Source organism: Diabrotica undecimpunctata, chromosome 6, assembly GCF_040954645.1.
Source record: "Diabrotica undecimpunctata isolate CICGRU chromosome 6, icDiaUnde3, whole genome shotgun sequence".
Lineage (NCBI taxonomy): Eukaryota > Metazoa > Arthropoda > Insecta > Coleoptera > Chrysomelidae > Diabrotica > Diabrotica undecimpunctata.
The window spans coordinates 36952945-36979049 of record NC_092808.1 but is presented as its reverse complement, the minus strand read 5'-3'; the positions used below and the strand labels follow the sequence as shown (position 1 = coordinate 36979049).

General features: G+C 32.1%; 1 protein-coding gene across 1 annotated transcript in view; it reads left to right on the top strand.

The window, feature by feature from the left end:
• The window catches only part of side-IV (sidestep IV transmembrane protein), a 747480-nt gene that overhangs the window by 374114 nt on the left and 347261 nt on the right, over nucleotides 1–26105 (top strand). Inside the window, exon 5 of the mRNA XM_072534629.1 lies at nucleotides 564–718. Coding sequence (XP_072390730.1) covers nucleotides 564–718 — 155 coding nt within the window. The remainder of the gene's footprint in view (nucleotides 1–563; nucleotides 719–26105) is intronic.

The following is a 26105-nucleotide window of genomic DNA, read 5'->3' as shown; positions in this document are numbered from 1 at the left end:
AATGGTGTATCTTACTGACTTAAAGTAAGAGTACCTTTTAGTACTAGAATACATGAAGATTTAATAATCTAGTATAATGAATGCTTAAAAGCTAAAGACAAAAAAGTTATGCGTTAAAATAACCGTAGTCCTATTCGAACGGACGGCTATGACCGGTACTAGAAATTCGAAATTGATGAAATCGATTCAACTCTGGATGAAAAATAATCGTACCAGTTTTCGTTCTGGAGGAATTAGAAAAAAACCTAATTACAAGGCACCATCTTCAAAGAGCTCTAGCTCCGTTAGCATTTTAGGACTAGGTGAATTGGGTTAAATTGTTTTAAAATTATCTGAGGAATATCTGGTCTTCATTTTTCAGGAGAGTTTCTGGACACCCTGTATAATGAGTGCATATATTTTTCATAATCCTTTGGTGTAATTTTATTTTCCGGTATCCGGTATGATAAATGTTTTAATCAAAGTTACAGGAAATAGTTTTTCAAATATATGCGGACATCAATAAAATTATAAATGTAAAAAATCCTAAGGCCTATATTCTACATATATATTTTTTGTTACAGTAAAACCCCAGAGTGTGAATATTTTAACGCAAGAAAAGCACGTTTCTGCCGATAAAAGATACGAAGTAGAGTGCAGGACCTCGGGTTCTAGGCCCGACGCTATCATAACTTGGTGGAAGGGTAACAGACCTGTCAGAAGAGGGAAAGAGAAAAATGTAAGTATGTGTAAAAAATGATACGGATATTGACGTATATGTCAAGAGCACTTCTCGGGATAATAACTCAAGGATAATAAAGAATGTGTAAGGAGGGAGAGTTAATGTAAACCATATTATAATATACAATACTCATTTTAAATAATTATAAAATCTTTCTTCTTCTTTTCGACGAAGACTTTTTTATCTTTATTAATGTTGGTAATATATAATTTACAGTACTATATTATATTTTGGATAAGGCTAAGTTGAAATGTAATGGTGTACTAATATTTTTCATTTAATTTTTAAATTCTTAGTAAAATTTTAGACAAAATTTGTGTACAACGTCCTAAAAGTGAAGGATTTTTGAGATATTTAGATTTTTTTTTTTAATTTTGAAAAAATCCTAGTCCACATTAAATAACGATATCGCCATTAATAATGGGGCTAGTGACGTAAAATTGTAACGAATATACAACAAGCGCTTGCCGCCCTTTAACTCCATATGTCCAACTCATATATCATACAGGGAGTTTTAAAGTTGGCCGCCAACAAGCACAATTTAAATAATTTATAAGTTGCTTACTTTAAATAGAACACCCTGTATTTTATTACATTTTCCGTTGTCAATTCGTTTGGTATCAATATTCTCTATACCTAAATCCAACTGCTTTTTAGATATTTCATTATATATTACCAATCAAGAGACCCATCTCATGTTTGTTGACCTCCGTAAAGCATACGACATCGTTCCTGTGACTAAATTATGGAAATCACTAGAAGAAACAAACATTAGCTAAACTCTAATCAAAGCTTTAAAAAATCTATATAAAAATTCTACATCAGAAGTAAAAATTGGCAACAGACTATCTAAAAAGTTCATTGTTAGCAAAGGGTCTGCGCCAAGGATGCTGTATTTCACCAACGTTGTTCAAGATATATGTTGCAAAAGCACTAAATCAGTGGAAACGTAAATGTCACGGTATGGGTATAAACCTCGGAGAGGTTTGTTTATATACCTTACAATTTGGTGATGACCAAGTCATCATAGCCAATGATAAAGACGATCTAGGGTATATGGCAAGGAAATTAAGGAGGAGTATGAACATTGGGGCTTGGAAATTAATGTGGAAGAAACTAAATACCTACCCATAGGAGTTGAGTTAACCAATATCGAACTGGAGAATAATGAAGAAATTACATCCTGTATTAAATACACGAACCTGGAAGTAATCTTCGATAGAACGAGAAAAGACGATAAGAAAATAAAGAAAATGGTAACACAAGCTAGAAAAACAATTGGCTGCCTAAATGAAATAATTTGGAGTTCCAAAATAGGAATAAAGCGAAAATACAATATATATGAAACACTAATTAAAAGCAGCCTACTTTACGGAGCAGAAACTTGGCGAATAACCGAGAACAACAGAAAAAAATTAGAAGCTGTAGAAATGGATGTGTTTAGAAGATCTTTAGGTATATCCCGCAGGGAAAGAGTTTGAAATGAGGAAATAAGACGACTAATTGGAGTTGACGGCTACTTAACAACAGACATTAAGAGAAGTCATGTTTAAAGCATGGAAGACACAAGATTGCCCAAAAAGATTATGCAGTGGGTACCACCAAACCGTAAAAAACGAGGAAGACCCAAAAAGACATGGAAAGACATTATATATATATATATATATATATATATATATATATATATATATATATATATATATATATATATATATATATATATATATTATTGTGATATTTAAAGTCTTGGTGCGCCAAGCAATAATTAGCTAATTAATTTTTTTGATTAATTAAAATTATTTAAATGATATGATTATGACTCTATCACAATTTTTAATTCTTTTATCTCAGGGTTAAATTCGTGCTTCAATATCTATGCTATTACATGTGAAAGGTAAGGTCCAGAGAATACCGGAATAATAAAAAACACATATGATCTAACACTATATATTGAAATAAATATAATGAAATAAATCACACTCAAAAGTTTTCAATAAACAAATCTCATATAAGGATTCTCAAAATTTTGTTCTCCGTACGTGAACAATCAAAATTTATGGTACAAACAATATTAATTGAAAACTCAAAATCCCAAACTATTCTAACTCTCCTAATCAAAATATTTATATCCTTTCTAAATTACGTGTAAAAATTATGTTATCAATAAAAGAAAAAACTGCAGAAACAAAATATCTCTCTCTGATGATGAGTGGTCCAAATCCTTGTTCCTTGTAGACTATATTATCTCCTCTCAACCGCTCCCTATGTAATCAGCAATCTTACACAGATTGTTGCAAGTATATCGTCCTTAATGATCTCCTTCAAAAGCACAAATCATTCAAATTATGATAGCCTTTCTCCTCTCGATAAACTGAATCTCTCGTTGGCCCGAGTGAAAAATGACTCTTGGAATATCTTCTCTTTACGATAAACTGAATCTCTCGTTGGCCTGAACAGTGACTCTTGGAATATAAGTAGAGAAATATGACTTACAATATTTTGCTGCTTCAGCTTCTGTCAGATACACTAACTCCACAAAAACCCACTAACATTCAACACTACTGCTTGCTACATTTCAGGAACCGCCAGAGAACAATCCCTCTTCCTCTTACAGATTTGGAAAACCAACTGCCTCCTTTCTCTCTCCTCAATCTCGCCAAACTTTTTCCTACATACTTATCCCACCTTTTTTCAATCTCCGCCAATCAAAACTCGTCACAATTCCCCCATTTTTTCATTTCGATAACAAACAAATTTTTACCTATAATTATAAAATTTCCTAAAACTTATTTACAAATAATATTTTCTATAATTCTTAAAAACTAACAAAAACCTCTTTCTAAAATCTCTTCTATTTGTCTCTAATCACTGCATTAATGTATTTTGGAAAACCCCGTTCAATTGTCTTTTTGTTTTCACTTAAAATTATGCGGGTCACTCAAGTATAACAAAGAAATAATTTATGCAAAGCTTACATTTTGTTTAGTACAGGTAATCCAAGAATTTAATAACTCTCCTTCTCCGAAATGTTTGTTGGATATTATCCTACTTATCTGAATTATTTTAATGTTTTTTGAACTTTGAAATATTTTAAACAAACCAATATTTTTCTCGATTTTACATATCATAACAATATATATATATATATATATATATATATATATATATATATATATATATATATATATATATATATATATATATAATATATATATATATATAGATAGATAGATAGATAGATAGAACGTTTATTGACCACTTTACATAAAGTTTGAAGTCCGTATAAAAAATACAATAAAAGATATAATAATGTAAACTTAAAATTAACTTAACCATATTATCTAAAGTAATATACATATGTAAGTATTAGCAGAAGAATTAAAATTAAAAATTTAAGATAAAAAAATCTCTAACCAAAAAAAAACAAACCTAAACTGTCACATAAAAAATCTTTGAAATATGGAAGTAACAAAAATGTGCAAATAATTAAGAATATTCCCGAATCGATGACAAAATAAACTAATACATAAAACTTAGTACATTTTAATAGCAATAATACAATGTGATATGTAGATAGTAAATCGACAGTATTCTGACCAAACTGGGTAGGTACACGTTATAAAGGTGTATTGAGGTATTCTGTCTTTGAGTAAAAACAATATGTTAAAAAATGCTTTCTGATCCTATTTTTAAACAGTGGTGGAGACAGAATTTTTATTTCGTTAGGCAGATAGTTATACAAGTGAATATCAATTGAATTCTTTGTGCTCTTTGATAGTCTGAATCGTTGTGACCTAATTAAATCCCTCGATCTTGTTAGATGATCATGTAATTGGGAGTTTATAGTAAACTTATTTTTATTATCGTGAATTTCCAACAGTGTTGCATACATATAAAGCGAAGGTAGAGGCATAATACCCATGTTCAAAAATAATGGTTTACAATGATCCCTTAAATCCGCTCCAGCAAGTATCCTCACCACCTTCTTTTGTAATTTAAATATTCTGTCGGCATGACCAGAGTTGCCCCAAACAGCTATTCCATATTGTATATGACTATGAAACAATGAAAAGTAACACATTTTAAGGGTACTTTTAGGTACCAAATAAACCAGGTTACGCATTACAAATATTGTACTGGCGAGTTTAGAACTTAAGTTGTCTATATGGATGCCCCAATCTAAGTTGTCATCCATAAAAATCCCTAACAATTTGATGCTATATCCAAAAATGTGTCTTCGATCTGAACTGAAAACTATATTTTGATTTTTATCCTCGTTTAGTTTTAGTTTATTATGTGTAAACCAGTTTTTAATTTTAAGCACATCGTTTCCTATTTTGTTATTTAAATTATATTGATTCTGGTCGGTACTAATAACGGTTGTATCATCTGCAAAACATATACACCTTAAGGGGTGGGTATAATGAAATATATCGTTGAGATATAGAAGAAAAAATGTACATATTTTGTACTTTTCTATGTACTCTATTAAGCGGTTATTCAAAATACTTTCAAAAATTTTACCAAGAATGGGAATAATAGAAATAGGGCGATAATTTTCAATTTCTTCTGGAGATCCTTTTTTGAGTAGCGGTAACACTTTTGTTACTTTTAATACATCGGGAAAGATTCCTTCGATAAGGCAAAGATTATAAAGTATGACCAGTTTATCAATAATAATATCCAGAGTTTCTATCACTAATTGTTTGTTTAAGAAGTAAAAATCAGTGCATTTTGAGTTTTTCAAGCTGTATAATGTATTCCTAACTTCAGTATCACTAACAGGTGTTAAAAACAACGAGTGGCAAGGGGAGTATATTCCCTCCAAAAAATTCATGGCATCATTTTCATCTGTCTCATCTAACGAGTTCAATATATTTCCCGCTACCGAAGTAAAGTAATTATTAAACTCGTTTGATGAAATATTACATGAAGTTACTTTTTTATTTTGAGTTTTATTCCTATGATAATTGATGACTTTCCAAGAATCTCGAGATATATTATCAGATTTTAAGAAAAACTGCTCATATGCCAGTTTTTTCTTTATTGATATTGTTAATTGATAGTGTTTTTTGAATTGATTATACAGAGTGTAATCACTAGTAAGGTTAGCAGTAATTTTTATCTTCGAAAGGTTTACTCGCATTTTCCTTAGTTCATCGTCAAACCAAGAAACAGGTGCCTCAAAATGAATTCTTGACTTTTTTACTGGAAAGCAAACTTCAGTTAATTTTACATATGTGTCAATTATGAACTCAGCTAATTCCGTTGCTGTTATTGAATTGTTTATTAACGACCAATCCACAGATTTTAGTGATTGTTTTAACATTTGGGTGCCTTTACATGTTATGTGTCTTCTGAATATCCTATCATTGTCAATTTGATCAGATTTTATTTTTAAATTCAGGAATTGAGCACAATGATCAGCAAGGCATGGGTCTACAACACCACACCCAACTATTTCATTATCTATATTTGTTAAAATATTATCTAAACAACTTGCTGATGTAGCAGTGATTCTTGTAAATTCATCAATCCTCATAGTTAAACCAAAAGAAGAAATTAGATCGGAAAAATATTTTAATTCATTTGAAGTGCCTTTGAAATCAATATTGAAATCCCCAATTATAATTGTTTGAACATAATTATTAGAACAGAATATTAATAATTTTTCAAATAGGCCTAAGAAAATTTGGAAATCTGCGTTACCTGTTCTATACACTGATACTAGAATAGTTTTTATATCTATAATTTCCAAAGCACAAAATTCACCTTCATATTCACAAGATATATCATTTAAAGAAACTGGACGTGTAGATATTTTGCCATCGCAGAAAATAGCAACACCCCCATGTTCTCTACTTTTTCTACAGTAACAAGTTGATAAAAAGTATCTGTCAATTATCACTGTTGTTAATTCAGATTCTCTAAGCCAATGTTCAGAAAAGCACAAAATATTGTAAGTTTTATCTTTTAAAAAAATGTTAAGTTGATCAATTTTATTTAATAAACTTTGTGTATTTATATGAAAAATGCTTACCAAACTGGTTTGGTCAGGATTTACTACCAACTTTTGTTTATCAGAACTTATCATATCACTTTCACAAAAACAGGTGTTTCCTATATTCTTTTGCACTACCGCTGATTCTATTCGTATTATATATATATATAATATATATATATAACTTATATATATATATATATATATATATATATATATATATATATATATATATATATATATATTATATATATATATATATATATATATATATATATATATATATATATATATATATATATAATATATATATATATATATATATATATATATATATATATATATATATATATATATATAAGTTAAAACATAACAACATTTATTTCTTTACCAGTTTGTCTTTCATAGTAAATAATGACAAATATTCGTGTGACGGAAGGGGATATACGTCACGTATAAATCGCTCATATCGGCCAAATTTGTCACGATAAGGACTACTTGCCATTATGCTAATTTCAGTACTGATTTCAGTAATAAAAATATTAGTTAAAAGTCGATTTAATATGAAAAATTTTGCATTGAAAACGTAACAATGCAGTTTGTTTTATAAGTGGAGTAAACAAAACACACATATAAATAATAATAGTGAAAAAGAAGTTAACAATATGTGCAGTAGCTTTAATATTGTACTAATGATGCCTAAGAAAAATCATACACTTCTTTAAAAAACGTTTATGCAAAAGAATATTAAATATGTTGAATGAAGAATTATTAGTGGAGACTCTTTCGCATATAAAAACTTTTTACGAATGAATAATAATTTGTTGAAAAAATTTTTACTATTAGTAGAGAATAACCTCACTTTTAGTTAATATTTTATCATTGCTAGTACAAGAAATTAGAATATGGTCTACTTTTTAGTACTGAATCTTCACGCGCCTCTAATTTCTAGATACAATATTTTTGGTAACAATTACAACAAGTAGTAGATCAAGTCAGAGGGAAGATGGTAATATTTTGGGATATTAACGCTCGAATTGGCAATCACGTAATACCCGGAATCAAGCAAAAACATAACGAGGATGTCGAAAACGAAAATGGAGAACTGATGATAAACTGAATATCGAACTAAGAATAAACAACACATTTTTTGACTACGAAGACCAACACAAATATACATTTAATTAATACATGTAACACCCGTGGACAAAGATCTATAACCGATTACGTTAAAAACTATATACTATTAGTATTATTAAAAATCACCCCCCCCCCGTGCCCAAGAGAGCGGCGTCAACACAAAAATCAAAGTCAAAGGACTTAATACGGATTCCTTAATACTTATACAGGAAAAGAATATCAGAGAAGATTGCTGGGAATGAAATAGGTATTATAAAACCATAACATTAAGAAAACATATAAAAAATTATAAAAAACTACCGTCCTATAACACTCCTCAATGTAATGTATAAACTCCTAACAAAAATTTTAACCAATAGATTGACGACAATATTCGACGGATACCAGTCGAAAGAACACGCTGGTTTTAGAAAGAGATTCAGCATAAGTGACCATTTACTAAGTATGAAAATACTTATAAAACGAGTAAATAAATACCATATTCCTCTATATATAGCGTTCATAGATTTCGAAACGGCTTTCGACAGTGTCAAACATTGAGCAGTGAAAAGTTCTTTTATTAACAGCAGAATTGCATAACAAAACAACAATTAAAGTGTATGAAGGAACAAAATCAATACAAATAAATAGAGGCGTGAGACAGGGTGACACAATATCACCGAAACTTTTCAATCAGGCTCTGGAAGATATTTTTAAAAGATTAGAATGGGAAGAAAAAGGTATAAAAATTTGTAGACAACGCTTGAACCATCGCTGATGACATCGCATTAACACGTTAAGTACGGTGAGACATCAACGCAATGTCTCACTGTCCGGTAAACTTAGGCCGGCGTGACACCAATAGACGTCTCATGTCAAACAGAAAATAAGACTCACTGTAAAGTCACACGATAATGATAAATTTATGGGAGGCGATAAATAGCCGTCTATAGAAACATCTAATGTGAACCGGTCTGGAATTTTTAGACACATTCAGTACTTACAGTCAACTGAGTGTCATCAATGAGGAGATATTGTATTTCAAAAATAAAATGCATATAAAGTAAACAAAACATTTATTAGCAAAAACTCAGTTACAAAATAAAGACATAGTTTTATATAAATGAAAAAAAATCGCATTACTTTGATTTTGTAGCAGAATGCGTTTCAAAAAAACATGGAACACAAAAACTCTTTTTACAAGATGTGCACTGCCATTTCGTTCTTGGAGTTTTGCTTTGTGCTTCTTGCCGTCCTAAAGTTTCTTTTTTTAAAGCATAGCACACAACACATCGACCTCTAGCGTGCTCTTGTAATACATGACGCTCATCATTTTGGATGTTCTTGGCCGATACAAGCTCATGAGTTACATCTAAAAGTGTCAAGGCAAGATGCTCTCTGAATTCAGTAATCTGCATTTTATTTTTCGTTATTTCCTTATAACACAAGTATGCATTCACTAAAGCAGAACCTAAAATTAACTCGATTGCTAACTTTCGGTACCATTTCGTTCCCTTTCTAAGAGAATGCGAATATGCTTTCAATTGATCCGAAAGATCAATATAAGCTTTGGCTTTGTTATAATCCGCGATGGCTTTTGGTTTTTCTATCTCTTTTCCACGTTGTCTCACTCCCACTACCTCATCGGTGTGTTTGGTGGTCAATAGCAGCACATCTCTCGTATCTTTCCATTTCATCATAACGACACCTGTACCACTTTCCTGGGCAAATACTTCATGTCTTTTTAGTTTTTTTGCCACAACTTCTTTCGCGTTCAGTTTTCTGTTCGTCCTTACAGTTCCAACAAGATGTGTTTTTCTGTTCAATAATTTAGATGCTAAATCCACACTAGTATAGTAGTTATCCGTATGGAGGGTTCGACCTTTGTCCAAAAATTGTCCATCAAACTGATGACTACATTCGCTGTTGCATTACCGATACCATCAGTTCCACAATACACTTGTAGATTATAGGTATATCCACCAGTTGTACCAAGTTTGTACAATTTGATTCCAAATTTGTTCTTTTTGTTTTTAATGTACTGTTTAAATTTTAAACGACCTCTAAAAGGAACAAGAGTTTCGTCAATACATACATCTGGTCCTGGCACAAGAACGTACTGAAATCTTTCTATCAACTTATTGATCAGTGGGGTCAACTTTCTAAGTTTATCATTTGCAAAGTTCACATCCTCGTTATTGTTGAAATGCCACATTTGAAGGAGTTGTTCGAATCTGTTTCTTGGCATGAGATCTTTTACCTTGTTAGCGTATAAAAAATTAGTGCTCCAATAAGCTTTTAGACGTGGTAGCTGAACTAAACCCATCCAAATAATTACACCAAGAAATATTTCCATTTCTGTGTTATCAGTGGGAACCCATTCCTTTACGTGGCCTTTTGGCTTCTGCTTCTCTCTCAACACTTGCTCGGCATAAAGATTGGTTTGGTACACCATATGGTCAATAATCTCATTTGTAATAAATAGTTTGAAAAAGTCGTATGGAGTCTGCTCATATCTATCGTAGAATTCAGCTTTAATTCCAATATCAACACTAGAGAAATCAAACGTTCTTAGTGAAGTACCATCAACGGGTCCCCATACTATTTGAGTATCCTGGGTAGTGTTATTTTCTTCATCGGCGTCTTCGGATATATTTCGAGCTATCACATCTTCAATAGTTTGATCAATCTGTAACAAAATAACTGCTGTGATCCAAAAATTTTTCAATTGATTTATAATAGCAATGTCGCCAACAAAAAAGAAAGATCTGAACTAAGCTTACTCACCATACTGTTGTCGTGTTCAGTTGTAAGTTCACTGATACATTCAACTGACGTGGATGGAGCAAGTTCTCTTTCAACATTGATCGCCTCAGTGGTTTCAAATTTTTTTGCACGTTTTGTAGGAATTTCTTCATCACTACAGGTTGCGTCACTACTATCAGGTACATACTCATCGGATAAATAAACGTCCTCAAATTCACTTATTTTATCGTCTTCATCAGATAACAATTCATCCCACAATGTTTGCAGCCTACGTTGCTCTTGTTCATAATCACCGTTAGCCATGCTGCTCTCTTGATGTTTCGACTTAGAATGATGAAATGTGCGTAGTCAATGAAATCAGAAACACAAACCAACTTGTTGACATGCGCAAAGTGTGACATCACATTCATGTCTCGCCGTCTCTGTAGGCCGATATATTCGGAAAGACGGCGAGACATTAATGTGATGTCACGAGAAAAATGATAAAAAAATACGTAAAATTTTGCAATATTAGAACTGAACTATATGTCAGTTATACATATTGAGCATTCTATTTAACAAAAAATAAAAAAAGAAACTCCCGTCCATGCGGAACTTTTTTTACTTAGTACACCCGTGCTTAACGTGTTAATAACCGATAAAGAAGAAGAATTATTTGAAATGATGATGAAAGAACTGGACGTAGAAGCTGGAAAGATAGACCTTAATATGAATTACAGCAAGACCAAAATCATAACAAATACAGATGAAGAGATCAAAATGAGGATCGGACAAGATGAAATAGAACAAGTTCAGGATTATATATATCTGGGTCAAACTATAAAACTTAATAAAGAAAACCAAACAGCAGAGATAAAAAGACGAGTTATACTGGCATGGGCGGCATTTGGCAAACTAAGCTACATTCTTAAAAACACAAGATATCCACAGCATCTTAAAACCAAAGTATACAATCAATGCATACTCCCTGTTCTTACTTATGGTTTCCAAACGTTGACATTTACAAAAGCAAATATGGACAAAATCATAAAAACCCAAAGAGCAATGGAAAGACAAATGTTGCACATAAGATTAATGGATAAAAAGATAAACGAGTGGATAAGAGAGAAAACAAAAGTGAGGGATGTAAGACAAGAAGTTGCAAAATTAAAATGTAGATTTGCAGGACACAATATAAGACAAAAAGAAGACCGATGGAACAAAATTCTTCTAAGTTGGAGACCGGGGGAAAATAAACGAAGCAGAGGAAGGCCTCAAATGAGATAGGCAGATGATATCAAGAAGCACGTGGGCTCTAGGTGGATGACTATAACGACAGACAGAGAAGAATGGAAAAGGGTTGGGGAGGTCTATGTCTAAATATGGACCTTCTTCTTCTTCTTCTCGTGCCACTCCTATCGGAGATTGGAAATCATCATGGCCACTGCGACTTTGTTAGCAGCGCGCCTAAAAAGTTCAATCGAACTACACCCGAACCATTCACGTAGATTACGAAGCCACGATATTTTTCTTCTTCCCACACTTCTTTTGCCCTTAATTTTGCCCTGCATGATATTTCTTAAAAGTTCGTACTTTTCACCTCTCACAATGTGCCCCAAGTATTCCATCTTTCTAGTTTTTATCTCATTTAGAATTTCGCATCTTTTGTCTAAAGTTTGGAGTACTTGCGTGTTAGTGACGCGGTCCATCCATGATATTCTGAGAATGCGCCTATAGCACCACATCTCGAAAGCTTCGATGTTTTTTGTGGTCAACTGTTTTAGTGTCCAAGCCTCTACTCCATACAACAGGGTAGAAAAGACATAACACCGCAGCATTCGTATTCGTAACTTTATATTGATATCACGATTGCAAAAGAGTTTGCGCATTCTATTAAAGACTGATCTAGCGATTTCTATTCTACATCTAATCTCTTTTGTTTGATCAGTATCGTCTGTGATCCAAGCACCTAGATATTTATAACAGGACACACGCTCAATCGTTGTATTGTCTATTACAAGATTAGCTCTGATGTTCTTTGATTTCGTGATTACCATAAATTTAGTTTTTTTCAAATTAATTTTCAAGCCGTAACTGTTACAGTATATATTGAGACTTTGAACGAGATGTTGTAGTTCTACTAGCGTTCCCGTTAGGAGAACCGTATCGTCAGCATACCTTATATTGTTGATCGTCTCACCATTTATTATCAGACCAAGATCTTCTTCCTCGAGTGCTTGTTCACAAATAGCTTCACTATACAGATTAAATAAAAGTGGCGACAAGATGCATCCCTGCCGGACTCCTCGACGGATTTGAATTTCTTCTGTTAGCCTACCCTCAACCTTCACATTTGCTGTTTGATTCCAATATAGGTTGCATATAATTCGAATATCTCGGCTGTCTATATTTTTCTTTATTAGAATTTGTCTTAGTGGTTCATGTTGTACTTTGTCAAAGGCCTTTTCGAAATCAATAAAGCAGGTGTAAATTTCTTGGTTCATGTCTAAGCATCTCTGTGAGAGAACGTTCATTGCAAACAGAGCCTCCCTTGTACCCAGCCCTTTTCTGAATCCCATCTGAGTGTTACTAATGTCTGCGTCTAATTTCCTATAGATCCTATTATGGATTATTTTCAGGAACAGTTTTAGAGCATGACTCATCAAAGCTATCGTACGATATTCGCTGCATTCCCTTGTATTTGCCTTTTTTGGCAGTAGTATAAAGGTCGAACGGAGCCATTCCCTAGGTATTATTCCAGTTCTATATATTGTGTTAAATAGATCTAGGAGTATTTTAATAGATTCATCGTCCATAAGTTTGAGCAGTTCTACGGGAATTTCATCAGGACCGGGGGCCTTACCACTTTTCGCTTGTTTGATTGCATAATCTATTTCTTCTCTGATTATATCAGGCCCTGTATCATCTGTATATTCGTTTGAGATTTCTTGTCTATCTTTGTCATCAAAAAGTTGTGATATGTATTCTGTCCATCGATTCATTTTTTGTTGTAAATCTGTTATGAGTATACCATCTGTATCTTTGATCTGTCCTATCTGTGTTGTTCTTCTCCTTCCTGTCATTTCTTTAATCTTTTTGTGTACATTAAAAAAGTCATATTTTCGCTCCAGTTGTTCCAACTCCTGGCATTGCTCACTTAGCCATCTTTCTCTAGCTTCTCTTATTTTCTTTTTTATCAGTTTATCTGTTTCTTTGTATCTTATCGGGTTATTTGTTTTGTGTACCCTTCTTTCACACATCAACTGTAGTATTTCCTCATTCATCCATTCTTTATGTTTCCTTTCTTTCGGTGTTAAGTTTTCTCTCCCTGCCAGCATTACGGCATGTTTAATATTCTCCCATTTTTGGTCAATGTTATCAGTATTTCTATTCAGTTTCTCTATATTTTGTAAATTTTCTTTGATGTTCACTATTGTTTTCTCTTTTATATGTTGTTCACTCAGTCTTCTCACGTCAATTTGTTTCTGTATGTGTTTTTGAATTATCTTTAGTTTTATTCTTAATGTGACTACTACAGGATTGTGATCCGAGCCTATATCTGCTCCTGGGTAGGTTTTAGCTGAGAGTATAGAGTTGCGGAATCTTTGTCTTACAAGGACAAAGTCAATTTGATTTCTGACTACTCTACCTTTGGTGTCACTCGGAGATTTCCATGTGTACAGTCGTCTGTTAGGTAACTTGAAAAGAGTGTTAGCAACTACTAACTCCTCCGCTTGACAAAATTGTATCATACGGTCTCCTCGTTCGTTTCGTTCTCCTAATCCATAGTCACCCACATAACCGTCCACACATCCATGTCCAATTTTGGCATTAAAATCGCCCATTACTACTGTAGTAATGGAATAGTAATATGGACCGAAGAAGGCTAATTAGATGAAGATAGAGATAGAACATCGAAGAAAAATGGGAAAAACTCAAAACTAATGTAATTCACGCAGTAACAGAATCACTTGGAGAGAGAAAAGTAGCGAACACTAACATATCAATAAAGACAACACCATAGTTTAGAGATGAAGTAAAGAAAAAATGTGAAGAAAAGAAGAAAGATTTTTTACAATGCAGAACGTAATAAATACAACAGGCATACAACCACTATAAACGAATTAAAAATGAAACGAATACTTTAGTTAGACAAATAAAAAGAGAACACTGGCAGAGCTTCTCTAAACAGATGGAACACGACATCTACGGAATACAAAAAGAAATATGGAGAATGATCAGAGGACAAGGAAAAAAGATGAACGAACTAATAAAAACGAAACACATTCAGAAGAAAACATGGGTAGACTAGTTTTGATCCCTATTTGCTTAAGGTGACTTTAATGAATCACCAACACCAGAGGTGACGACAAACCAAGAAATAAATATTGAGGAAAAAGAGGTAAAGGAAGCATTAAGAAAATTAAAAAATAGAAAATCACTAGGAGAGGACAGAATACTGAACGAACTCTTAAAATACGCAGGACTAGATCTGACTAAGTAACTCTTAAAACTAATCCAAAAAATAATAGAACAAAACAGAATTCCTCAATAATGGAAATTAAGCATCCTAATACCTCTCTTCAAAAAGGGAGACAAATCAGACCCGGAAAATTACAGAGGAATTAATTTATTAAACAGCAAATTAAAATAAACAACCAAAGTGATAACAAATTATCTGAATGAAATTATAACACTAGCAGAAGAACAACAAGGTTTTAGGTCGGGAAGATCATGCATCGACGCTATATTAATGAGGCAAATGCAAGACAAGTTATTAGAATACAACAAACCGGCATATCTATGTTTCGTGGACCTTAATAAGGCATTTCATCGGGTCAAATTGAAAGACGTTATCCACTTACTGTACGCAATAGACATACTTCTAGGAATAATCAAAACAATCGAAAATATCTACCAAAAAAAACACAATAAAAGCAAAAGTAGAAGAAGAACTAACCGATCCTATTGAAGCTGGCAATGGGATAAGACAGGAAGATTCCCTGAGTCCTCTATTGTTCAACCTGATTATGGATAAAATAATAAAAAAAGGAAGAACTAAAAAAGGATACCAAATGGGAGAAAAACAATTTAAAATAATCTGCTATGCAGACGACGCAATACTACTCTCTCAAAATGAAAATAATTTACAACGTATGCTGCACCAATTTAACATAACCGCCAGAAAATTTAACATGTTAATTTCCCTAAAAAAGACAAAATGCATGATTACAACAGCAAATTTACCAAGATCTAAATTGGAGCTGGAAGGTCAGATAATAGAACAAGTGATGGAGTTTAAATATCTAGGCATCACATTATCTAGCTACGGAAAACTCGAAACGGAAGTGGAAAATCAAGTGAATAGAGCAAACAGAACCGCAGGCTGCCTGAATGAAACAATATGGAGAAATAAAAATATCGGGAAAGAAACGAAAGGGAGATTTTACAAAACAGTCATCAGACCAGTAATGACATAAGCGGCAGAAACAAGACCTGACACAGGGAGGACAAAAAGGATGTTAGAAACAGCAGAGATGAAAACACGTAGAAAAATTAATGGTAAGACACTATGGGACAGAGCTAGAAATACAGATATACGACGTAGATGCAAGGTGAAGAATACCAAGAACTAAGTAAGAAATAGGAGAGTAGAATGAAACGATCATATAAGCCGAATGACAAATAATTTTGTAGAAAAGAAAAAACGTATCAAATAGTTTTATAAAACTTTTCCGTAAAACAATAATAATAATATAATAATATATAAATTAATGTATATATTTACAGCAGTAAATTTGCATTTAAAATAGCGAAAGTGCGGTAAGAATTAAGATCTCAAAAAATCAATATTGAAATAATTACTGAAATTCGTTTTTAGTACAAATAAACTCTGTAATTATATAAGTTATAAAAGTTGCTGGTGCTTGAAGTACCTACATTTTTCTGTACAGGCCTAGTTGCCTACGGCAATTACTGTATTATCATATAAGCCAATGTATTGTTGCCCCTATAGTATATTTGAAGAATAAGCTGGAGTAAATTCTCAGAATACTCATCTTCGAACCTCAAAATACATAGGCGTGCACATCTTCTAACTAAAACGTAATCTTAAAAGAAAAGTTTGCGTTAAATTGATTTGGATATTAGGATATTTGGATAAAGAAATTAATCCAATCCAATACTGGTTTAAAATAAAAAAAAAACACATACAAAGAATAAAAATTCTATTATTTGTGAAACATACAGTTAATATAAAATAATAAAATACAATAAATTATACTGAAACGTAAAATACATACACAAAAACTGTAAGTTTTTTTTTATATTCCTATTAATAAATAATAATATTCTTAGTACTAATAATATTGGAAATAAGAATGAAAATTATATTAGCAATAAAAAATAAATAAAAAATAAACAATGAAGTTGACGGTAATTAGTTCAAATGTAAAATAAACTTCTGAGCTACAGTTTAAAGTTAAGCTTCCTCATATTCTGTTTCAGACGAAGTGTTATCCGATCCGGGATGAATTATTATAGGTCCTATACTTGCTATCTATTACATGATCAAGCTCCCACATATTTTTCTCAATATTTATAACGTGATTAATACATTTTTGCCAATGTTCAGTCGTTACTTCGGATATTGATTTATGAAAAAGAATAGTAATATCTGACAATTTAAAAGTTGTATTATTTCGAGCAACATTACCGTTAACTTCGGCCCATACTAATTCAATCGGATTTAGCTCGCAATGATACGGTGGTAGGCGAAGTATTTCAATTCGTCGTTTTTTGGCTATCTCCTCAATTTTAGCAATCTCTAATAATTCCGCTTTTGTCATTGTATCGTCAAAGATTAAATTCTTAGAAGTTAACCACATTGCTTCCTCCATTGAGTAGTTGGTAAACGTTCAACTAATCTAGAGTGGTAACTTGCATTGTCCATCACAATAACTAAATTTTTAGGTATGAATTCAATCATCTGTTCGAAATATTCTTCAAACACGTCTCCGTTCATCTCTTTGTGATAATCATAGGTCTTTTTTGATTCAAACAAAAGTAAACCCTCCTTAAGAAATCCATTCATACTACCTATATGGGTAACAACTAATCGTCTACCTTTATCTGTTGGTTCCTTGAAACCAGTTGAATATCCTTCCAGAAATGCTTGTCGACATTTTTTTATAGTTTTGTCTTTCCAAACTCTCCCTACAAATGCAAAACTTTCCAAAGTTTGTCTCTACTTATTGTGGGTAAATCGGGATCGTCGCTAATGGCTTGTAAAACTTTATCTAAAGTTGGTATTTGTTAAAAAAAATGAGTGGACCATTCTACGAATTGCATTTTTGAAAAATTCATCCACATTCACTTTCGACAATTTTGGTCTTCCAGGTCTCGGTTTGGGTGGCGGTATAACAGCTGATTTTTCCTCTTTTAAAATGTTGTATACAGTTGATTTTGAATTATCCTATTACTTTAAACGAAATTTCAACTATACTATCAACAGTATTGGAAGGATTGTGTTACTTAAAATAATTGTAGACATTAAGGATAACACTCTTTTCGTTAAGCGATAAATAATTCAACTTTTTTTTAACTGGTGTATAATCACACGTATATAAACTCAGTATTCACTCTTGCAAAAAACAACTGTGTTAGATCTCTTCACTCGCTTATAATAGACTGAACAAAAATTTTCTGATATTAATGAATGACTATTTAAAGACCATTAACCATTTTATTAATCATTGGTTTTCCAAACAAAATCGAAATTTATACTATTTAAGATAGCGTTCACATTTATCAGAAACCATCTTTCGCTAATCGACTTTTTCTATCTAAACTATCAAAAGACCATTAACTAAATACCTATGTATTTTAAGAGTTTCTTTCTTTTCTTGTTATTTAATGGGTCATTATCATAACGACAAAAATAACCATAAATAACGTTACTAAAATAAGCAGATATATATATATATATATATATATATATATATATATATATATATATATATATATATATATATATATATATATATATATATATATAATATACTTTGAAAATGGTTTATATATCTAACAAACCGAAACGAATAATGTAATACCCTTAAAGTACGTCTATGACCAGCTGAATCATCCCTAGCCTACACAGTTCTAACAATAGCAGGTATTTAAATTTTACGATAGTCCATGTGACATGGAAAAATTTCTATTTAAGTAGTCAAACCCAACGTAAAATAAGCTAAAATATTGACGTTGTACGAAAAGCACACGTACTAAAATATGCTTAACAATTCAGTTTTTTTTTCTGAGAATTTACTCCAGCTTATTCTTCAAATATACTATAGGTGACACGTTCTTTATTTTAAGTTAACGCTATTTATAACTAAATTTTATGGCATCTATTGAAAAGTGACTGACATGTAAATGTTAACCAGAAAATATCAAATAAAAGCATTGTTCGAATTTTTTATTTTAAATTCATTTCATTATTTTGATTGTAAAATAAATTCTATGTAATAAATGTTTGAAAAAGTTAGTTTATCTGTCAGTTTAAATAGAAAATATTATTACAAAACTTTTTGTTGGTCAATAAAATACGAAATTTTAATATTTTACCATTATTTCAAAGGATTAATTTACATAAAACAAAAACGATGAATATGAGTAACATTTTAATTGCAAATATAATTGTTTCTATGGCTTATATCCTTAAAATAATTTTAATAATTTTATTTTAGTATATATATATATATATATATATATATATATATATATATATATATATATATATATAGATCTAGCGGTTAATGTGGGCCCCGTACTAAAACGGTATTATACTAACTCCAGGAGAATATACACCGTGTATATTATTATCTGGGTAGCGCTTTATGTAGACTCCGACCAACACGTAGGATTAAATGAACTCCGTAATAGGGTAAAACACTTTTGGGATCCGTATGTATTCTTCCCCGTACACAACTAAACTCCTCCGATGTTGCCAATAATTTGATTAGTCGTAGATTTTTAAATTTTACAGCAGGTACGTTTTGGAACTTGAAATTTATTTAAATATCAATCAATTTAGTCATCCCGAAATTTCACAAATACTTGGTTAATGTAGTTAAATATTTTATGGTGGTAATTTATATTACTTGCTTTAATTATTTTTAAACTTAAGTTAGTGTCTGTTATAAGCTTGGAAAAGGCAATTTTTATGTATTAGTATTTTTTTAATGCATTGACACTGAAAAATTTATTACATAAATGTACGTTCCGATGTTTCGATTGCTACGTTTTATGATGTACAATATTTGTTTCATAAAGTAGTAAAATTTAAATTATAATAATTTGTAAATCAATCTTAAAATTATAATTTTTTACTGTCTAATTTTAATTTTTAAATGTAGGGAATTCAATATCTCACTATAATACTTTAGTATGTAACTTGTAACAGATACTAAAATAATAAGTAGGCATAACACCTAATTTCGCTTTTAACTATAAATGTATCGTATAACGTAACGTAGCAATCAGTAGTGAGTCATTACTCAGATAAAATATTTCGGTGACTTTATGTTAATTTGATTATAGCCAACATATCTATTACAATTATTACATATAACATGTTTGGTTGTTTTAAAAAATACTTTGTCGCTTGTAAATTTTGTATCTTTCGTTATCAGGCATACGAGTATTTTATTTTTAATTTAGAAGTAAATGTATATATAATATTCTTTTTTCTGTCACTTATTTTAAATATGGTTCACTTATATTCTTCTTGCTTATTTATTTTTATTCGTTATACTTATAACGTACGTAATAACGTACCCGTTGTTGCAAAAAGCAACAACGGGTACGAAAGATATCAGGTATCAGGGGTGGTATTTGTCAATCTAAATGCCGCCTACGACACATTAAATTAGAGGACATTTCTCGAAAAACTGTATGACAAACTGTAAACATCGTTTTATCCGCGTATATCTACAGAACAGAAGATTTTTCGTATCATTCAATGGTAATATGGAGAACGCAGACAAACGGTCTCGCTTGGGGTAGCGTAATGGCACCTACACTGTATTACATTTACACAAATGATCAACAGATACCAGTAGATACTAGGATTTTCATGTAGAGCATACATTGCACAACCAAAAACTTTTGTTGCTGGAGTGGAAAAAAATCTAATAGATGCCTTAAATATAATAAAAATGAACTACGATTTAATTTTAAGCCAAACCCCGAAAATCTTAGGAACGCTCCTTCAATTTTCCCAACACAGGCGCTTTCACAAAACTGAACATCCAATAGTGTGATGAAATCCTTGAACTCTGAATTTCCTATAAATACCTTGTAGATAGTTTATATCGCACGTTGTCAATCACAGAATCTTGTTTAAAACTAAAAGGTAAACTAAGGACCAGAAATAGTATGCTCCGCAAGCTTGTCAGCTAAAAATGGGGCGCACATCCTTTCACCCTTAAAACGTAAATGCTTGCACTTTTCTTCTTGCTTAGCTGTCTTTTTCCTTTTATTCCGATATACTCTGTACGAGTACTAGAAACCAATTCGTTAAGGATTTTTGCTTAGTTGAGGAGATATGTTGTGGAATGCAATGTTTAGATTTCTCATGTCTCTAATAACAGTTTTATCAACGTCTGTTTTTCCTTGCAATTCTTAGAAGGCACAGATTAAAGCAAAATACTGAATTTGGTTTCAAAAATTAGTTTACGTTTTTTAACCAAGTTTAACATCTTGGCGTCTATGCATGTGTCCGATCTACCTTAAGCGATTTATTTTCCTAAACAATATATTTATAAGAGCTTTCTTTATTTAGTATGTGTTCTTATTCTATACGGATTTGTAGCAATATGATAATGAGGTTAAAAAAGTTTTCTCATTATTTTTCTTTCAAATATTCGGAGTTCTTCCTTATTTGTTTTAGTCATTGTCCATGATTCGCATTCATGTATTAAAATAGGTCTTAAGTGAATTATGCTCTGTATTGAATTGCTTTCTTCTGTTGATTCGCTTGTATTTGGTTTTTATTTTGTTGATTTTAAGTAAAACATTTTTCGTGCTCTCTTCACTTTGTTGAAGATGTCGTTTGCGGAGAGAGTTTCTTATAAGATCAACATCATTAGCAGATGCTTTGTACCTTGAGCCATTAATGAATTGCATTTTAAATAGACGTTATTTCTATTTTAGTAAGCTGTTTATTAAATTTTTCAATATTTGAATCGAGAATCTGTATTTTATTCAACTGTTTTATAACACAGAGTTTCTTGGCGCCTATCTTCATCTCTGTTTTTTTTTGTTTAGCGTATCATTATTTTTCTTCCTATGCCGTCCCCATTAACGGAGGTTGGCGACCACATTTCTAAAAGTATCTCTGTCTTTTGCAAAGTGGAATAATTCGTCTAAATTTAAATTCGTCCCATTTAAATAGTTGTTATGATAATGGAGTTAAATAAAAATTTCTGATTATTTTCCTTTCAAATATTCGGAGTGTTTCCTTATTTGTTTTAGTCATTCTCCATGACTCACATCCATGTATTAAAATAGGTCTGAAGTTTGAATTATGCTCTGTATTTCTTTAGTGGCATTATTATTAACCGTGATTAGTGATCTAAGATATTTAAAGTGTTCCATACTTTCGAAATTGTAGTTGTTGACTTTAATGTTTTTTTCTGAATTTATTGAATTGGTTGATTGGTTTTCTGTTGATTCGCTTGTATTTGGTTTTCATTTCGTTGATTTTAAGTCAAACATTTTTTGTGCTCTCTTCACTTTATTGAAGTTTGTGGACCGAAGAGTTTCTCATTAGAGTTATGAGTTCTATATCATTAGCATATGCTAGGAGTGCTTTGTCCCTTGGGCCGTTAATGGATTACATCTTAAATAGGCGTTATTTCTATTTTAGTAAGCTGTTCATTAATTTTTTGATTATTGGAATCGAGAATCTGTATTTTATTCGACTGTTTTATAACACAGAGTTTCTTGGAACATATTTTCATCTTTGGTTTCCAGTATCATTATTACAAGGATTTTGCTGGATATGGAGTATGTACATGATGTTTTCATAACCAACGTTCAAACATTTTTCTTACTGTAAATTTATGATTATTTTACTAGGAAATATAGTGTCGTTTAATAATAATAAAGTTCAAGCAACAATTCCTATATGCATTAACTCGGTAATGATAATTCTGCTCCCCGATACCAGGTAGCAGTCCCGAAAACATTAAAACTGCTACACTCATGCTTCTCATTATCCAACAATTAGCCAGTCCAGAACTATAAGCCTTATTATGGCACTGATATTGCTGTTGCTCCTCATAAGTGAATAGAATATGCAAGGAAGGTTTTGACAATTTAATAGGATTTTGTGTGTTAGAATATTATTTCTCCGAGAAAGTGAAGAATATCTATTTGCTATCCGGATTTAATCCATAAATTAAATAATAGAATGCTCTAAAATAATGCTAGTAGCAGCAAAAAAAAGCGGTCTAATAGTCATCATCATCATCATCAATCAGCCCTGAGTTGTCCATTGTTGAACATAGGCCTCCTCTAGACTTTTCCATCTGCTTCTGTTCTGCGCCTCTGCTATCCAATTGGTCACGATTCTTTTGAGGTCGTCGGTCCATCGCTTTGGGGGTCTTCCTCGGCTTCGCTTGTCAGCCCGTGATCTCCACTCAAGCAATTTTTGTTGTCCAACTGTTGTCTTTCATTCTTGCAACATGTCCTGCCCATCTCCATTTTTTTTTTGTAATATGTTCGATAATGTCTTCCACTCCGGTTCGTCTACGAACTGCCCCGTTTCTTATTCTATTGCTTAAGTTTATTCCAAGCATTGATCTCTCCATCTTTCGTTGTATCCTTCTCAATTTTTCGGCAGATGTTTTTGTGCGAGTTAAGGTTTCTGCTCCGTATGTGAGGACTGGTAGAACGCACTGGTTAAAAGCTTTTCTTTTTAAATGGATCGGTATATTTGTTTTAAATACGTCTCTTATTTTTCCTAATGCAGCCCAACCCAGACTTATTCTTCTGAGTAGCTCGCATGTTTGGTTATCTCGCGTTAACCTTATTTCGTGACCCAAATACACATATTTTTCCACAAGTTCTATGGGCGACTTTTCGATTTCTATTAGCTCATTGGGGACGAGATTGGTCATCATTTTTGTTTTTCCATAGTTTATTTTTAAACCGACTTTCTGGGTTACTTGCTGTAGTTGTTGTAGCATAACTCTGGCTTCTCCTAAGTTGTCTGTTATGAGAACAATATCATCGGCATATCTGAGATGATTGAATATCTTTCCATCGATTCTAATACCCTTTGATTCAAACTCTAGCCTTTTAAATGCGTACTCCATAACTGTTATAAATAGTTTTGGCGACAAGGTATCTCCCTGCCGCATCCCTCTGCCAATTTTTATCTTCTCAGTGCAATGGAGGTTAACGGTTGTTGTCGCATTTTCGTATATATTTCGAATAATATTTGCATACCTGTGATCTATTCTGCATTCTGATAGTGCTTTTAAGATAGCAACTGTTTCGACTGTGTCAAATGCTTTGTGGAAGTCGACAAAGATAAGAGCAAGGGGTCTGTTATATTCGATAGACTTTTCAACTAGAGTTTTAAGGCATTGCAAATGGTCGTTTGTTCCGTGTCCCGCTCGAAATCCTGCCTGTTCTTCTGATTGATAGAAATCGAGTTTTGCTTCTAATCTGTTTGTCAGTATTCGAGTAAAGAGCTTGTATAGGTAGTTAAGCAAACTAATTGGCCTATAGTTTTCGAGATCTGATTTATCCCCTTTTTTGTGGAGGAGGATTGTAACCGAATTTTTCCATTTACTTGGAATGTTTTCACTATGCAGACATAGATTAAAAAGTGTTTGGATTCGGGACATCAAAAGTGGACCTCCTAGTTTAATTGTCTCAATGACTACACCATCTTCCCCCGGAGCTCTATTATTTTTCATATTTTTGAGGGCATGTTGAACCTTACCTCAGCGACTCCAACAATGTCCCAATTGATTTTATCAAGTTCAGATTCCATTTCTATGAATTTTTCTTCTGATAGCAGGGTTCTTGCATCGAAAGTTGCAATTTTTAGAGATATATATCTGTTAGATGGTTTTCTAAAATATGTCAGAATTTTGCCCCCCCAGAATCCGTGGGACTGACTGATAGTCTGACTGATAGTCTAACTGATGGTCTAATAGTCACTAATGAGAAAATCAAATAAATGTTCTTTAACATACAAAAGAGAGGATCGAGAGTAGGGCATAACGGAACAATAAAGCCATATAATTTTGAAAGATTGCAGCGTCTTAGATGCCGTAGGTAATGTTGTTACATAAAAAATAAAAGGGAATATTTAGGTAGCTAACTGATGTTTATGTATATATAACCCTCTTTTAAATCCAGAAGTCTAATTCGAATCTCTAAAATCAGGATATATAAAATAGTGATCAAACCAGTGCTAATGTGTGGATACGTGACGAGAACGTATTAATTAGACCAGGATTGCTAGAAAAGCCATCAGAGGTATTTTCCGACTTACAGAGGTCCGAGTACTAAACAATACCGAACAGAGCTAATTCCAAGGTCAAACACACATATATAAAGATAGCAACGTCGTACAAGAAACTAAATCTCAGTGCTAAAGTTGCGCTGGCTTTATCCAAAGACTCTAGAATAACTGCATTGCCAAGTTAAATTGGGAGGATGCCCCAAGAGAAAAAAAAAGCCTTTAAGACTTCCACAAATGAAGGAGGAGGTAACATATGGTCAGATTTAGTAATAATGAGACTATCTACCGACCCATTATATTTATCAACACCTGCTATCCTACCTACAATCAATACTTATCTGTTGTGGAATATCAAATCAATTACATGTAATCAAACGAACTAGGCTTAAAAAAATTATCGAAGGAAAGGCACTTCAGAAATATTGACATATATTTTAAAAACGTCATTTACCTGGCTGTATTTTCAATAGGAAAGAGAAGACAAAAAGAAGAAAAGGCAATAGAATCTTGTTCCGTTCTGACTATACGATGACGATGATCTTTATATAACATATAGGAAGAAAGAGAGAATAATGTTTATGTTTAATTTAGAAGTCGCTGGTTTTCTCCCTTTTGAATTGGGTATGTATATGTATTACCATAGAAAATAAAAGCAAGAGAACTAAAATTTATAAAACGAAAAGATTACGAAATGAAAAGATTATATAAATCCCTTATATTTACACAGACTGTTTTACAAAAGGTGAAAGTATGAGCATAAAAGGACAGCTGTTTTACAAACTTAATATTATTAGACGCATTTAGGATCAATTTCACTCAAAATATGATATGCTAAAATATGATCCGACAGGAAAAAGGCAATGACTTTTACAGCTGATTGCCACATAAATATATCAATGTAACCCAAGTATGACGATTTTTGCCACAGCAAATTTAAAGTGTTCCATACTTCCGAAATTGTAGTTGTTGACTTA